This window comes from Lampetra planeri, chromosome 33 (genome assembly GCF_965212315.1).
Source record: "Lampetra planeri chromosome 33, kcLamPlan1.2.h2, whole genome shotgun sequence".
In the NCBI taxonomy this organism is placed as follows: domain Eukaryota; kingdom Metazoa; phylum Chordata; class Hyperoartia; order Petromyzontiformes; family Petromyzontidae; genus Lampetra; species Lampetra planeri.
The window spans coordinates 254,568-272,262 of NC_136139.1; the positions used below are offsets into that span (position 1 = coordinate 254,568).

General features: G+C 51.4%; 1 protein-coding gene across 1 annotated transcript in view; it reads left to right on the forward strand.

Annotated features, from left to right (window-relative positions):
* PHEX (phosphate regulating endopeptidase X-linked) overlaps positions 1-17,165 on the forward strand; it is a 31,375-nt gene extending 14,210 nt beyond the window's left edge. Inside the window, exons 10-22 of the mRNA XM_078609877.1 lie at positions 3,050-3,143; positions 3,333-3,461; positions 3,572-3,673; positions 4,287-4,364; positions 5,497-5,600; positions 7,279-7,337; positions 8,483-8,537; positions 9,649-9,716; positions 10,978-11,108; positions 11,478-11,543; positions 12,585-12,689; positions 12,959-13,035; positions 13,767-17,165. Of these exons, the coding sequence (XP_078466003.1) occupies positions 3,050-3,143; positions 3,333-3,461; positions 3,572-3,673; positions 4,287-4,364; positions 5,497-5,600; positions 7,279-7,337; positions 8,483-8,537; positions 9,649-9,716; positions 10,978-11,108; positions 11,478-11,543; positions 12,585-12,689; positions 12,959-13,035; positions 13,767-13,869 (1,171 nt within the window). The 3' untranslated portion in view covers positions 13,870-17,165. The remainder of the gene's footprint in view (positions 1-3,049; positions 3,144-3,332; positions 3,462-3,571; positions 3,674-4,286; positions 4,365-5,496; positions 5,601-7,278; positions 7,338-8,482; positions 8,538-9,648; positions 9,717-10,977; positions 11,109-11,477; positions 11,544-12,584; positions 12,690-12,958; positions 13,036-13,766) is intronic.
* Positions 17,166-17,695: the final 530 nt, after the last annotated feature.

Consider the following 17,695-nt stretch of genomic DNA (forward strand, 5'->3'; position numbering starts at 1 on the left):
CCACAGCATACCCCTAACAACCCACCACCCAACACACACCACCACAGCATACCCCTACCAACCCACCACCCAACACACCACCACAGCACACCCCTACCAACCCACCACCCAACACACCACCACAGCATACCCCTACCAACCCACCACCCAACACACCACCACAGCATACCCCTACCAACCCACCACTCAACACACCACCACAGCATACCCCTACCAACCCACCACCCAACACACCACCACAGCACACCCCTACCAACCCACCACCCAACACACACCACCACAGCATACCCCTACCAACCCACCACCCAACACACCACCACAGCATACCCCTACCAACCCACCACCCAACACACACTACCACAGCATACCCCTACCAACCCACCACTCAACACACCACCACAGCACACCCCTACCAACCCACCACCCAACACACACCACCACAGCATACCCCTACCAACCCACCACCCAACACACACCACCACAGCATACCCCTACCAACCCACCACCCAACACACCACCACAGCACACCCCTACCAACCCACCACCCAACACACCACCACAGCATACCCCTACCAGCCCACCACCCAACACACCACCACAGCATACCCCTACCAACCCACCACTCAACACACACTACCACAGCATACCCCTACCAACCCACCACTCAACCCAACACACCACAGCATACCCCTACCAACCCACCACCCAACACACTACCACAGCATACCCCTACCAACCCACCACTCAACACACACCACCACAGCAAACCCCTACCAACCCACCACTCAACACACACTACCACAGCATACCCCAACCAACCCACCACCCAACACACCACCACAGCATACCCCTACCAACCCACCACTCAACACACACTACCACAACATACCCCTACCAACCCACCACCCAACACACACCACCACAACATACCCCTACCAACCCACCACACAACACACACCACCACAACATACCCCTACCAACCCACCACTCAACCCAACACACCACAGCACACCCCTACCAACCCACCACCCAACACACCACCACAGCATACCCCTACCAACCCACCACCCAACACACCACCACAGCACACCCCTACCAACCCACCACCCAACACACATCACCACAGCATACCCCTACCAACCCACCACCCAACACACCACCACAGCATACCTCTACCAACCCACCACCCAACACACACTACCACAGCATACCCCTCCCAACCCACCACTCAACACACCACCACAGCATACCCCTACCAACCCAACACACCACCACAGCATACCCCTAACAACCCACCACCCAACACACACCACCACAGCATACCCCTACCAACCCACCACCCAACACACCACCACAGCACACCCCTACCAACCCACCACCCAACACACCACCACAGCATACCTCTACCAACCCACCACCCAACACACCACCACAGCATACCCCTACCAACCCACCACCCAACACACCACCACAGCACACCCCTACCAACCCACCACCCAACACACACCACCACAGCATACCCCTACCAACCCACCACCCAACACACCACCACAGCATACCCCTACCAACCCACCACCCAACACACACTACCACAGCATACCCCTACCAACCCACCACCCAACACACCACCACAGCACACCCCTACCAACCCACCACCCAACACACCACCACAGCATACCCCTACCAACCCACCACCCAACACACCACCACAGCATACCCCTACCAACCCACCACCCAACACACACCACCACAGCATACCCCTACCAACCCACCCCCCAACACACCACCACAGCACACCCCTACCAACCCACCACCCAACACACCACCACAGCATACCCCTACCAACCCACCACCCAACACACCACCACAGCATACCCCTACCAACCCACCACTCAACACACACTACCACAGCATACCCCTACCAACCCACCACTCAACACACACCACCACAGCAAACCCCTACCAACCCACCACTCAACACACACTACCACAGCATACCCCTACCAACCCACCACCCAACACACCACCACAGCATACCCCTACCAACCCACCACTCAACACACACTACCACAGCATACCCCTACCAATCCACCACCCAACACACACCACCACAACATACCCCTACCAACCCACCACACAACACACACCACCACAACATACCCCTACCAACCCACCACTCAACCCAACACACCACAGCACACCCCTACCAACCCACCACCCAACACACACTACCACAGCAAACCCCTACCAACCCACCACCCAACACACACCACCACAACATACCCCTACCAACCCACCATCCAACACACACCACCACAACATACCCCTACCAACCCACCACACAACACACACCACCACAACATACCCCTACCAACCCACCACCCAACACACACTACCACAGCATACCCCTACCAACCCACCACTCAACCCAACACACCACAGCACACCCCTACCAACCCACCACCCAACACACTACCACAGCACACCCCTACCAACCCACCACTCAACCCAACACACCACAGCATACCCCTACCAACCCACCACCCAACACACCACCACAGCATACCCCTACCAACCCACCACCCCAACACACCACCACAGCATACCCCTACCAACCCACCACACAACACACACCACCACAGCATACCCCTACCAACCCACCACCCCAACACACCACCACAGCATACCCCTACCAACCCACCACACAACACACACCACCACAGCATACCCCTACCAACCCACCACCCCACACATACCACCACAGCATACCCCTACCAACCCACCACTCAACACAGCACCACAGCATACCCCTACCAACCCACCAATCAACACACACCACCACAGCATACCCCTACCAACCCACCACCCCAACACACACCACCACACTATCACCATGCACCTACCAACCCATCAATATGCACTGACCAGCGCAGCCAAGTATGATCCAAAACCCATATGGCCAACACAGACGTGGATTTTCAGAGTGATAAAATAAGTAATGTAAACGGAATATCCAATATGACGAAGCGTGTGATCCTTGTGCCTTCAGTGTTGTTGCGAATTACGTGGTAGGACGGCTCGTGATGAACAGGGTGCGCAGTCTGAGCCAGAGGTTTCTGCAGAGACACCTGCAGTTCCACCAGGTGAGCCTCGCCCCAGCTGCTGCAGAGTCCAGCAAGCACCGTATTCACTCAGCTGCCGTGTCCCATTCCGGCGTCGCGTCGCTGTACCCATTCACTTCACGGTACAGCTGCCAACACAACATCGTCCCTGCGACCCTCGCGGTGGTGATGGGAGTTGCGGCACGACTGATGTCCTCCCCGCGTCGGCAGGTGGTGATCGGCACGCGCTCGGTGCAGGCGCGCTGGGACTTGTGCGTGAACCTGGTGGAGGCCATGATGCCCAGCGCCGCGGGACGGCTCTTTGTGGATGCTTATTTCCAAGAGGAGAAGAAGGAGCTGGTAGGCATGCAGCTCACACTGCCGGTGTTACATTATTTTTTTCACATCAAAATTTGCTACAATGTAGTCGGTGGAATATGTTTGTGTGTCTGTCTTACGCTTGTCCCCAGATGGAGAAGCTGGTCGATGGGATTCGCTGGGCGTTTGTGGACATGCTGGAGACCGAGAACACCTGGATGGATGTGCCCACCAAGCAGAAGGCAACTGACAAGGTGCTGCACGTGAAGCCACCGTCAGTGCGTGGACGCGCTTCGGCCCGAGTTGCCCGGTGGCATTGCGATAGAATGACGTGAGGGTGGAGTGGAGACAGAGAGAGGGTGGAGAGTAGAAAGGGTGGAGAGGGTGGAGGCAGAGAGAGGGTGGGGTGGAGGCAGAGAGAGGGTGGAGTGGAGGCAGAGAGAGGGTAGAGAGTAGAGAGGGTGGAGGGGAGACAGAGAGAGGGTGGAGGATGGAACAGATGCTACAGACCCATGAATAGAAGCCACATTGAGTGATTAGGAGGGCAGTGCACCTATTATTATTATTATTCTACATCTGTATTTAACTTTACTTTAATTCCTAGATAATAAAAATTAATAAATAAGGAGTTGTATAATAATATGCTTATTGTAGCCTGTAGTGTTGCTGTGTACACGTCAACACGAGACACGTGTGTGTTGTGCTGCAATGTGTGTCCCGTTACATTTTCTGTGCCCTGTGGTGTGCCCAGTGAGGTGGGTAACCTGTAATGTGTGGAACACAGTCTGCCACGTGGAACGCGTGTGCCTCACCCGAGTGCTTTTTGGCCTTGAGTTGCACGGGCTGCGTGTGTGTCTGTGCATGTAGGCTGATGCAGTGTTGGCCAGGGTGGGATATCCAGACTACATCAAGAATAATACGTACATCAATGAAGAAGTCAAAATGGTAATGTGGTCTCTTATTCTGTTGTTTTAATTTGATGGTGCGGTGATCGTTAGGATGTCCTGTATGTAAGAAAAACATCCATAGGGGTCATGTAGCCTGAACCACAGGCTTCAGTGACCTGCAACTCTGATTTCATCAGCCATGATGGTGGCAGGGTAGAGGTGGGAGCGGTACAAGGAATAACTGGTCGAGAACAGGATGACTTTTGCGGTTTTACTTTACGTGCGTTTACCCACAAAATCCTCACAGAGTATCAAGACTTTTTCAGGAGGTTCCTGCCAAGTTTTCGCAGTAGGGGGCGATGTTGAAACGTGTGATTGCCATTTAATTATTTGCAGGTAATTTCAGCATTGGGATATGTATACATTTTTTCACACCGTACGTAGCCAACCGTGCTTATCGAAGGTGGCAGGAAACTGCAGCACCCAGAGAAAAGCTCATGACAGACACGGGAAGAACGTACACACTGCTCACAGAAAGGAACCCGACATCGAACCCAGGGCCTTCTTTCTGTGAGACACGAGAGTTAGCACTGCGCCACCCTGACGCCCAAATAATGGCGTGTGCAGGTGAGTGTGGTGGCGTGTACAGGTGAGTGTGGTGGCGTGTACAGGTGAGTGTGGTGGCGTGTGCAGGTGAGTGTGATGGCGTGTGCAGGTGAGTGTGGTGGCGTGTGCAGGTGAGTGTGGTGGCGTGTGCAGGTGAGTGTGGTGGCGTGTGCAGGTGAGTGTGGTGGCGTGTGCAGGTGAGTGTGATGGCGTGTGCAGGTGAGTGTGGTGGCGTGTGCAGGTGAGTGTGATGGCGTGTACAGGTGAGTGTGGTGGCGTGTGCAGGTGAGTGTGATGGCGTGTGCAGGTGAGTGTGATGGCGTGTGCAGGTGAGTGTGGTGGCGTGTGCAGGTGAGTGTGATGTGCAGGTGAGTATAATGGCGTGTGCAGGTGAGTGTAATGGGGTGTGCAGGTGAGTGTGATGTGCAGGTGAGTATAATGGCGTGTGCAGGTGAGTGTGATGGCGTGTGCAGGTGAGTGTGATGTGCAGGTGAGTATAATGGGTGTGCAGGTGAGTGTGATGGCGTGTGCAGGTGAGTATTTGTAATGGCTTGTGCAGGTGAGTGTGATGTGTGTTTCCTCAGCTGCGCTTGAGGGAGGATGATTACTTTGGGAACGTGCTGCAGCTGCTGCAGAACATGGCTCAGCACGACTTCCACTGGCTGCGCAGACGCGTCTCAAAGACAGAGTGAGCAGCAATCATTCCTCACCGCACACCCCTCACCACATACCCCTCACCGCATACCCCTCACCACACACCTCCAACCACATACCTCTCACCACATACCCCTCACCACACACCTCTCACCACATACCCCTCACCGCATACCCCTCACCGCATACCCCTCACCGCACACCCCTCACCGCACGCCTCCAACCGCATACCTCTCACCACACACCCCTCACCACACACCCCTCACCACACACCTCTCACCACACACCCCTCACCACACACCTCTCACCACACACCCCTCACCACACACCCCTCACCACACACCTCTCACCACACACCCCTCACCACATACCCCTCACCACACACCTCTCACCACATACCCCTCACCACATACCCCTCACCACATACCCCTCACCACACATCCCTCACCACATTCCCCTCACCACATACCCCTCACCACACACCCCTCACCACACACCCCTCACCGCCCTGCAGAGACGCAGACGGCTCGTCGCCGCGTGGCCCTGCTGCCGCGTGGCCCCGCTGCCGCGTGGCTGCCATTGCAGCTGTTCGCCTGCGTGGGAGTGCGGCGTCCTGTCCCGTCACAGGGAGGCCAGACACCAGCAAGGGCGTAGAGGGACCAACACTGAGCGGTTCCACATCGGGCCGCCCCATTCCATTCTCATGGCCAAAGGCTGTCGATTCCAGGAATCTGATTCCCTACCTCTGGGCTCCCTGGATCAATTCTGCTACGCGTGCCCCTTAGAACGAGGAAATAATTTGTGGCGACAAACCTAGCCAGAATCAAATCTCTCATTCGTGCGACGACTCTTGGCCTGAGCCAAGCGCGTGTCGTGACTGTGGCACGGTAATCGGTCGCCACGCTCGAGGTTTTTGAGCCACGCGCGGCACAGTCAGGAGTCTGCAAGACCTGGGGGCACTCATCACACACTTCCACACCTCCGATTAGAACGGTTGGCTACGTACGGTGCGATAGAAGTTCGGCATACTTACTTACACACTTCACTCTAAGGGGGGCAGGGGCACACTTCCTGGGAACCTCGTGACGTCTGTGACAGGGAGGTTATTTACATGCTTTGAATATCTCTGCTTGACAATTCCTCACTTTCCTGTCTCTTCAGCTGGCCTGTGGACTCTGCAGTGTAAGATGTCACATTCTCTCTCCACTATTACACAACGAAGGCGTGTGCAAATCCACCCTCATGCTGTCATTGCTTTCTCCCTCCTTGTGCTGGCTGTGCCATGAACACCGTCATGCGCTGCTGCTGCCTGAGCTCTCTGATCACTTGGGCTGTGTGTGCTGTATTTAAGGGACACATGAATCACCTCATGTCCAGATTTGAAGAAAAAATAAGAGGCAAACAGGTTCTCCGGTTTTCCCCTGTAGACAAAAATCATACAATGTAACTGGTATTAGCCAAACATCCCAATAATTAAAAAAAATACCTGAAAATTACTCAATTGGGATTACACACAACAGCAGCAACATCGCCCTCATCTCCAAAAACTTGGCAGGACCCTCCTGAGAATGAGTTTTGGGACTCAGTGAGGCTTGCCTGTGTAGATGAGCGCAATCATGCCAAAACGAATGTGAGTGGGGTTAGCGTGGAGGTGAGTATGGATTTTTAAAGCGGTTGTTGCGTTTCAAAGCGTGGTGTTGTCTTTTTGCCAGGTGGTACACCAACCCCACGACTGTGAACGCCTTCTACAGCGCCACGACCAACCAGATCCGTGAGCCTCGCGGCAGCACACACGGCAGCACACACGTAGCGGCACACACGTGGCAGCACACACACGGCAGCACACACGCGGCAGCACACACGCGGCAGCACACACAGCAGCACACACACGGCAGCACACACGTGGCAGCACAGACGGCAGCACACACACGGCAGCACACACGGCAGCACACACGGCAGCACACACGGCAGCACACACACAGCAGCACACACGCGGCAGCACACACGCGGCAGCACACACGCGGCAGCACACACACAGCAGCACACACAGCAGCACACGCACGGCAGCACACACAGCAGCACACACGGCAGCACACACACGGCAGCACACACACGGCAGCACACACAGCAGCACACACGGCAGCACACACACAGCAGCACACACGCGGCAGCACACCCATCACCGTTGATATCGCTAACAAAGCTCGTGCACAGCAGCAGCGCTCACACAGCGTCCCCACCTTTGACAGAGTCCAATTCGCCTGGCAAACCGCGCACACGCGCGTCCCCGGTGTTAAGGAATACACGGGGAGCTGAGAGGAAACACATTGCTCCTGGTAAAACACGATTTACTCCTTGTCCCTCAGGCGACAAACCTTCTGGGCCAATGTGTCCCAGCAGCATTGAAGCGTGTGATCCCTGTCCTAGTTCCAACTGCCCCTGTTTGACGCACGTTCTAGCAGAGAGCACTGGGTTGTGGGATATTCGAGCAAAGAGCACTCGATTAGAGCTGTGGAAGTCACTTTTTACTGTGTACACGGCGTCCCGTGTAGATCTGTCCATTTTTTTTAGCGTTGAATGGTTCACACAATTTGTAGAGTAAACATCGGGCAACCCAGCAGCAGTTGACCGGCCTGACTCTGCTGATGAGAGCCTGAAGGTCAACACCAATCCACAGTTTACCTGCGTAAAATTATCTTGCTGGGAAAAAATACTTTGATTTAATGAAAAAAAGACGATGGTACACTGCTGCCACCAACGAGGAGTGGCAGCAGCTCACAGGTGATGCGGACGCTGCTGCTGCGCCTACAATCCAACATTGTCAGAGTGACCGCGTGTTTGGAGCTGGGAACACGGCGGTGGTGTGGCATCGTGTGTGGTGGTGGTTTTGGGTTGTCGTTGTATGTGTGCGCGTAGTGTTTCCGGCAGGAGAATTGCAGAAGCCCTTTTTCTGGGGAGACAAATACCCCATGTGAGTTTCAGCGATGGGGCAAGGTGTACATCACACACGCACAAATTCGACAGCGGCCCTGTTCGCTCAGAGCCCATCGAGGGCCCAGGAGAAACTGCGACTGTTGTATTTCTATCACGTAACCAGGTGCCATTCGCGGCACCAACCACGGGAGACTGGGAAACAAGGAAGCAGGAAGGCATGAGATTACCAGCAGAGATGATCAAGGCACTGGGATAAATATGAAGGAGAGATTTGATTGATGCACGCACGAATATTTATGCACCATGAGAATGGCGTGCAGGCTTCACGACATGCTTTGTGAACCCTCTACAATGGAAGGCACGTGATGTGGTGTGTCTACGGAGTGCTAAGCAAACTGATTAATGCCACATGTTTAAAAATATCATATACATGATTCTGGCTCAGAGAACTGAGGCAGAAGCTTCACAAGTGGGTGCGGAATGAGAGGAACCTTCTGGTGGTGAGTGTGACCAGCGAGAACACACTTTTGAGAGTGTGATCGATGATTGGAGAAAATGGGAATCGACTGGAGAGACGGCAGCCGGTGAAGTCATTGCATAGGGGGCAGCGAGCAGTGGCCAGAGTTGCAGGTGGAGAGTCAGATGAAGGTGTCGCGGGAAGAGGAGTGCGACAGGGATGCTCCCCGTCCCCATCACCATTTAATAGATGTGAGCAGCAATGGTGAGGTAATCATGGATGCACGTTGAGGAACGAAGGAGTGAAAGTTGTGGCAGACTTCTAAAGCGTTTCGGTTTGAGGTGTGAAATGAGGTTGAGGCGCTGAATGTAAACATTCATCGGGACAGAAATAGAGAGTATTGAAGAAGCGCTAAAGTTGGGGAACCGGAGGAGAAGTCTGATTGGATCAATTCTAGAAGACAAAACATCTGGACTGGGCATGCAGCTGGGTATGTGAGGGCCTTCGGAAGGAAACTCTATAATGAAGGACCATCATAACAAAATTCGCGAGGTAGAAAAGGGATAGCGGTGCTTGGCAGCATAGAGAATAGAGGATAGAAACACGAGCATCGGGGCAGGCGAGTGTCGGCATGGGGGTCTCGTGCGTGCAGTGAGCGTGCGCACTGGTGCTGCTGTGGCTGGGCTGGCAGGTCCCTGAGCTACGGTGCCATCGGAGTCATCGTGGGACACGAATTCACTCACGGCTTCGACAGCAATGGTGAGAAGAGGTTTCCACGCTCACGGTGACAGCACCACACGCATCGCCATCAGCACCATCGTCTCGTCGTGGCTGCTTTTACTCAACACTAATAGCGATAGAATGCACAGCCCAGCGGCACGGCAGTAATAGATTTGGAAAAGTATTTCTCGTCGCTTTTTTGTGGCGGCAGGGAGGGGCACAGTAGTGACGCTCGTGCATTCCCAGCAAGACGTGCCGGGGTTCAACTCCCGCCTCGAGTGCCTTTCCGTGTGGAGTTCTCCCCTGTTCTGCAGGTGTTTCCTCTGGGTTCCCCCCTGTTACCTCCCATAGCTAAAACACCAACGTATCACTGGTATTGGCCATACATCCCTTTTCTGAAAATGTACCTGCAAATCACTCAAGTGGGATCACATATAACAGCAACATTGCCACCGACTGAAACAATCTGGCAGTATCCTCCTGAAAACGAGTTCTGAGACTCGGTGAGGCATTGCTGAGTAAACGAGCGCAATAATGATGTTCAACAAGTTATGCCTGAGGTCAATGTTGGAGGGAGCTCTGGAGGTGATTTGACAGGAGAGTTCTAAGCGAGAGTGGGGTTGCACCGGGCACCAGCGTGGAGTTCACTGCTGTGTGTCACCTTGTTGGTTTCGATTTAAAGCTTTCGTGACTGCAGGGATTCATCTTCTTGGTTCTTTCGGTAAAGTCACGTAGAAGGGAAGTAATAAAATAATAAAAATAAAACATAATAAAATAATTCTCACGACATTTCGGCCACAACGCAAGCAGCCGTCCTCAGGTGAAGACCAGGTCTGTCGGGGAGACAGCGTCTGAATGGAACACCACCACACTTGGAGCGTATATTTAAGCTGGGTTGGAAGGGGGGAAGGGCGCCTTGACAAAAGGATTTGCATATCAAGAGGAATTTAGCATATTTATGGGAAATGCAGGTATGTGATTAGTACTACTTGTGAAATGCGTCGGAGGTGGGCGGGGGGGGTTTCAAAGTCATATTATGCCCGTGCATTATGCAGGATTAGCATCATCAAAGGGAGGGGATAGGGGTAGCATTAATAAAGGAAAGGAATGTTAGTAGTATGTAGCTGCAGTAACTAAACAACTAAACAACCGTGTTGGTTGTTTTGGGTGAAGCCAGGAGAGGAGCTGTTGTGAGGGCCAGCGGTCCACAATTGTTCGGTGATGAAGGGAAGCCTCTCTCTGGCCCTGGGGAAGCCTCACTTTCTCAAGGAACTTGATCTGCCACATCGTTTCATTGCAGGAAGGAAATACGACAAACATGGCAACCTGCACCAATGGTGGAGCAACGCATCGATTGCGCACTTCTCTGAGAAGGCGCAGTGCATGATCGAGCAGTACAACAACTACTACTGGAAGGAAGCGCAGCTGCCTGTGAGCAACCACAGACCAGCCGCCATAGGCAACGCATTCTTTGCCTCGCCACAACATGCCTGCCTCGTCGTCACCACCACCATCCTCATCATCATCTTCTGCTGGACGAAGGTCCCCAGTGGTCACTTCATGTGTGCGGTCGAGCCCTGGCTGTTAGCGCCGGCGATTGGGGAATCCACTCGCCGATTCTAAAAGTGTTGTCGGCACATGACCTGCCGGTCACGGCACCGCAGACCGCCTGTAGTCAGCGGGGAGGAACTTTCGCGTCCCCGATTCCCCGGCGTGTGTCTGTAGCTGACACAGAGAGCGCTCGGTGCGATGCGCCCTGCGAGGACACGCGGTTAATCGGCTCTGTCCTGCGGCGTGCAGCTCAAGGGCAAGAGGACACTGGGAGAGAACATCGCCGACAGTGGGGGGGTTCGAGAGGCCTTCAGGGTAAGGACCCACGACACGGGGAGACAAACACATCCGTGAGTCTCGCTATGGCACAGCGATCCCCGGTACAGGCAAGGTGCGCAAGGGCAGCAGCCAGATTCTCACAGAACAGGGAGGGCACTCGCACACAAACCACGTGATGCTGACTGCAGGATTATCACTTCGCTCATCTGCGGCCACGTTTGCACTCTTGCTCATGACTGCTTTTGTTATTATTATGCTTGCTAACCCTGGAAAGCCTCAACGATTGACTATACTCTTCTTCAGGAGAGTCCTACGAAGTTTTCACAGGGTCATGTTCCTATGCGTAATCCCAACTGAGTCAATTTTGAGGTATTTTTTCAACATTGGAATGTGTGGCCAGTTACATTGTTTAATTCTTTGGTTCTTTCGGTAAAGTCACGTATAAAGATAAAATAATAAATTAAATAATAGCACAATTATTTAATTTCTTATTTTATCTTTATACGTCACTTTACCGAAAGAACCAAAGAATAATTCCTGCAGTCACGAAAGCTCCAAAATTACATTGTTTAACTTTGGGAGGAAACCAGAAAATCCAGAGGAAACCCATGCAGAACGATGGGAGAACATACAAACTCGTCACAGAAAGGCACTCGAAATCGGTAATAAATCCTGACCCTTCTTGATGTGAGGTACAAGAGTTACCAAGTGTCACCCTGCCATCCTATTATATGCCCCCGAGCATTCAAACACATACATGCTAACAGAGACACTTAAGATCAGTCCCCCATCCGCAAACCCACGTGAGCCCACAAAGCTCCAGGAGTTGAAGCAAAAGGTGCCCTCTGCAAGACGTTGTGCCTGGGAGCATGTGGATGGCACACATTGATACCAGTACGCATAGGTGTTCCTATATTGACGGGATTTACAGAGGACTGATGTTTAATATCAGTGCGTACGATCCCCTCGTGCACTGTTCCAGCCTTGCCAAGCAGCCCCCATCCCTCCACCCTAGGAGCTGAGGAGCAGTGAGTGTGTGTCTCAGTGTCTTGTGCTTGCGTGCTTGCGCCTGTGTAGGCGTATAGGAAATGGATCAAGGACAGCCGGGGTGGGCAGGAGGAGCCTCTGCTACCTGGACTCAACCTGACCCACAACCAGCTGTTCTTCATCAGTTACGCACATGTATGGGCACATGCACATGCACGCACCATCTTCATGAGATTACTCCCCTCTTGTTAGTGGAATCCTAATTACGTCGTGATGACGATGCGCCATGCCAGCCTTTATAGTCTGTGTGCTACGTGGTATGCGGGATGTGGTACATGGTGTTCAGTATGTGGTACATTTATGCGGTGCGTAGTATGTGGCATGAATGTGGCATGTAATTTGATGCGTGCCGTGTGTGTTGCGTGGCGGTAACTGTATCGCTGTGGTGGGTCTGGTGTGTCCAGGTGCGGTGCCAAGCACACCGGCCTGGGGAAGCCAGGCAGATGGTGCTAGTCGGGGCTCACAGCCCTCCGGAGTTCAGGTGACGACAACGTCGGCCACGCTGTTCACACTTGTGCCCGGGCCATAGGCATCTCCTGCGTGAATTGTCCTCGACATGGAGTCTGAACGCTGGCTCAGCGCGTTGTTTTAGGGGTGGACTGCCGTTAAAATCTCACCATTTCTGCTGTTGTGGTAACTTTAAATTGACTTTGAGGCCAAGTTACACCCGTGAGAAATAATAGTTATATTGTCTTTGTAATATTTGCCCAATATTATGATGGCGGAGATTATGTGGAAGCCGTTTGATCACAAGAACACCTTCATGTTAAACTAGAATCGAGGTGACTATACCATCAACACCCCGGTGGGCTTTGCCTTGCTACATGACCGACGTCCGCTGGTGAGCATCGTGACTTTGTGTCGGGGTGTATGGAGTGGTGGTGCAGTGAGGGCAACAAGCACTGTACTTTAAACCTGGCAAACTAGATTCAATTACAGATCACGGCAAACATCCGTGATACTTGAAATGATTATTGCGTTCTTCTAGGTCGACTCAGCCTAAAACGACTACCTGTTGTGGTGTGTGAATATCAGCATTGGAGAGACAAGACGGCCGGGCGTGATTCTGACCATACCACCCGCTCAGTGTGCCATGCCAGACTTAATAGGTGCTCGCTAACAGCACGTGTCTATGTGGGCTACACGGTGGATCTCTGTCTCTAAGTTTGTGTGTGTGTGTGTGTGGCGTGCTGGTGCTGTTTGTTTCTCCAGAGTCCTGGGATCGATGAGTAACTTTCCGGAGTTTTCCCGCGCGTTCCACTGTGCGGAAGGCAGCACGATGAACCGTGGCAAGCAGGCGTGCCGCGTCTGGTGAAGCGCCGGGACCGGTCCCCCATCCCCGAGAGACTGCACGGACATTTCCATCCGATATCCGATGTATGCAGACTTGTTTAGGGGAACCATACTCAATGACAAACCTCCCCAATAAAAAAAAAATCAACGAGAAATTAGGATGTATTTTGTGCAGAGTGCGAAAAGAAAGCTGATGTGTTTTTTTAACACATTTCCAACACGTCACTATATTGCACGGTTTAAATGTTCGGCAACATCCCACATTAAACACCGCAGCTCCATTGCTTCTGTTTGGCTGGGCAGAGACTGGGACGATCTGAGACCTGACCCCTGCCCTCCCCGCTTGCATGGATAACCGAGCCCCACTTGCCCAACTAATTCCAGCAAAGATCCAGGAAAGAAATATGATTGGCCTATAAAGCAAAAGAGGAATTTTAGATTTAAAATAATAAATTTAACGCACATGTAAAATAAGTAAGAAAAATTAGTCGCTTGTCTTCATAAAGACAGATGAATAACTTTTTTACAATTAAACATCTCATTACCGTCTTAAATAAAATGAATTGCACCTTGCTAAATTCTATTCTCTCGTTGCCATGACAACGACCCACGTGAGTTGGGGCCAAGTTGAGCAGAGCCCTGGGAGCCCAGTTCTGCACCGGCTTCACTCCACACAATGCACAATTATTCTTTGGTTCTTTTCGGTTAAGTCACGTCTAAAAAGAAAATAATAAATTAAAATAACATATTACGACGTTTCGATTGCAACACAAGCAATCATCATCAGGTATAAAAGAAATAGCAACAAAAATCTAACTAGAAAACTATAGACAGACATACAAGCAGACAGACATCACAACGGTACACAGAGAGAGGACACAAATCGGCACAAAGAGAGGGGTCGTTTCTGTGACGGTGCCTTAAATATAGAGAGGGGGGCGGGGACGGAGAGAGGGAGGGGGCAGAGAGAATTAGCATATCAATGAGTGTACGGCAACGTACTGCTGTTGCAAGTAAGATGACAATGTGGAACGGGCACGCAAAATCGAAACGTCGTAATATGTTATTTTAATTTATTATTTTATTTTTAGACGTGACTTAACCGAAAAGAACCAAAGAATAATTCCTGCAGTCACGAAAGCTCCTAAATTAAGAATGCACAATTAGTTTAACATTTCAGAACTATCACTCTATTAGTCGTGTTTTACATCTATAATTCACATATTTAAAAAAAGTATTTACTAAACGTAGAGGATTACACATTGACTGTGATTGCATATCCCTTCGAGGGAAACACTCAAATATGTTGTGCTGTGTTAAGAGTGAGGACGTGTGTGTGTTTTATATATAAAAAGACATTTACAAACATGTTTTATTTTTATACATATATGGCCTAAAGAACCACAGGCAGCATATTGCTCAAGGTCGACGTGTAGCTTTAGCTCCACATCACTGTCAGCTGTGTAATTATTTGAATAGTGAGCGCAAGCTCTTGGGCGTACAGCGAGTGATATCGTGCATGCCGTGTGAGAGCTTGGAGGTGTTGTCCAAATCACCGACGGCTGCGCTAAACACCACCTTCAACACCTCCAGCTCGTGTTGACACCGGAGTCGGTGACCGTGCGCAGGCGTACGGTGAGAGCAGGTGGAGAGTGTGGTTCTATTCTCTTCTCACGTGTGATGGGAGCAGCAATGTGTTTAGGAGCTCCATGCCAATGTCGAGGACTGCTAGCCACGTCGAGAGGGCTTTAGGAGAGAGGGTTTGTGTAGTTTTGCTATTCTAATATTGAAGGGGCACAGACCAGTTTTACCATATGGTCCACAGTGTGGATTGCATGACCACAATCGCACTACTGTTGCTTGTCTTAAATTTTTCATTTATGAAAGAGATTTGTGCATCGGCGTGTTTATGTTCTGATGATGTGGGTGATGGTTACGCCAGTGTCTTCGAGGAGTGTCAAAGCCAGGAGGGTACAATGGGTCTCAGATGAGGTGTTTATTCTGGAAGTCCTCGTTGTTCCACTGTTCCTCTTGATCTTGGCTATATTCTAGCGTGATCTCAGAAGGGGGAGCGGTACCTGAGTAGGTGGTCGGTGAGGTACATTGCTGAGGTCTTGGTTGATGGGTAGGTTGTCTGTGGCGAGATTACGTGTAAGCTCCCGTGAGGTTTGCAGAATGTTTGTCACAACATGGAGCCAGGCAGGGGGTTGGTGTAGATTTCGGGGTTCCGATTATTTGTGTGTCTACACGCAAGTATTGGCGTGAGGTCTGACCGCAGTGGCAGCAGCCCAGAGGGCCGGACCCGCAGGGCTCATGTGCGTTGGCGGTGTGACAGGTGGGCAGCTGCACGGGCTGCCATTGTCGTGGGAACCGTATCACGTGAAGAACGCACACATGATGTAGCCTGGTCTTGGATAAATATTCCAATGCTGAAAATGTACCCGCAAATTGACTCCATTAGGGTTACACTCAGCAGCAACATCGCCCTCGGTTTGGTAAACTTGGCAGGACCCTCTTGAAAGAAAAAAGTCTTCAAACGTGTAGAAGCTATTCTGGGTAAACACGCTTCATAATGTACGTGCATGGGTGGTGATGCCTTCAAACAGGTGACTTCGCAAGCATTTCGTATTCTGACAGGGCAGCTGTACTATGTTGTCGAGAGATACGCGCTGAATATTCACAAAAGTAGCCGAAGGGTTATGGAATATCTTGCGAAAAGCGATTGTACAATCCAAACTGGGTTTTAAAGAAAATGAATTAAAGTTTAGACACATCGCTGCTCCTCGCCTCATTGGCAGAAGGAGCGCGTGAATGGTGCCCCACACGGAGGGCAACGGAACGACTGAAACCCTCCGCAGGGAGCGCCTCGATGGCTGGCGGGGCCCGCGCCTGGAGACTGCACGGAGCTCTGGGGATCCAGTGGATCTGTGCTTTCACATTCACACCACTCGATGATGAGTAATCGTGGGTGTCAAATTCACACACTTTAAAATCTACATGCGGTGATGGTTGATATTTTTTCGCACAAGTTTATTACGAATGAAATGCTTAAGTTACTTTTTATCCAAATACTGCAATGCGATATATGTGAACAGTTACCGTGTGCTTTATATCTGTTTTGTGCGATATTAAACGTTGTAAAAGTGATTTTTATTCTTTCGTCAACAGTAAAACATTATTGATCAATGAAAAAGTACAAGATTGAGCGGAACATTAAACCTCCAATCTACTTCTATTGGAATGCTATTGTGTTAATACTCGTGTAAAGCATTTGAGAATAAATCAGATTTAACCAAGGTTAAGTCAATTAATTAACAATGAGATACCCCTTTCAGATGTTGTCAATGGGCTTCTGCACAACGTGGACACATTCCACACTTTAGCGATGAGGGTAATCGGTGGTCGAGGTGTGCAGTGGCTCCTTGCTCGAGCAAGCACGTCAACCCATCGTCAGGATGTAATTCAGATCGAACACTGCTGCAGCGTTTGTCCACCTCTCCTGCGGTGTCGTGCGTACGCACAAGGCCTGGAAGTTACGTCCACGCTGGGATGGCGGTTGTGCATCTAGTTTAGTGTCAAACCATTGGCTGCTTGCATTAATAAGCCACGTTTCCCAAAATCTAGATACCACCTTCAAATGACACTCCGCAATGTATATTGGGATTATTAGCTCTGAAAATCTTGACTAAGGCCTAAGTGAAATATCTTTGGTGTTCATGACCAAGGAGGCTGCATGCAGGTTGTTGATAGTTGTGATGATGATGTTGGTTTAGAGTTGTAACTGGCGCCGTGGAGCAGCTGGGGAGTGGAACACCGATTTGGCTGCAATGCCCTCCGACGACCACAGC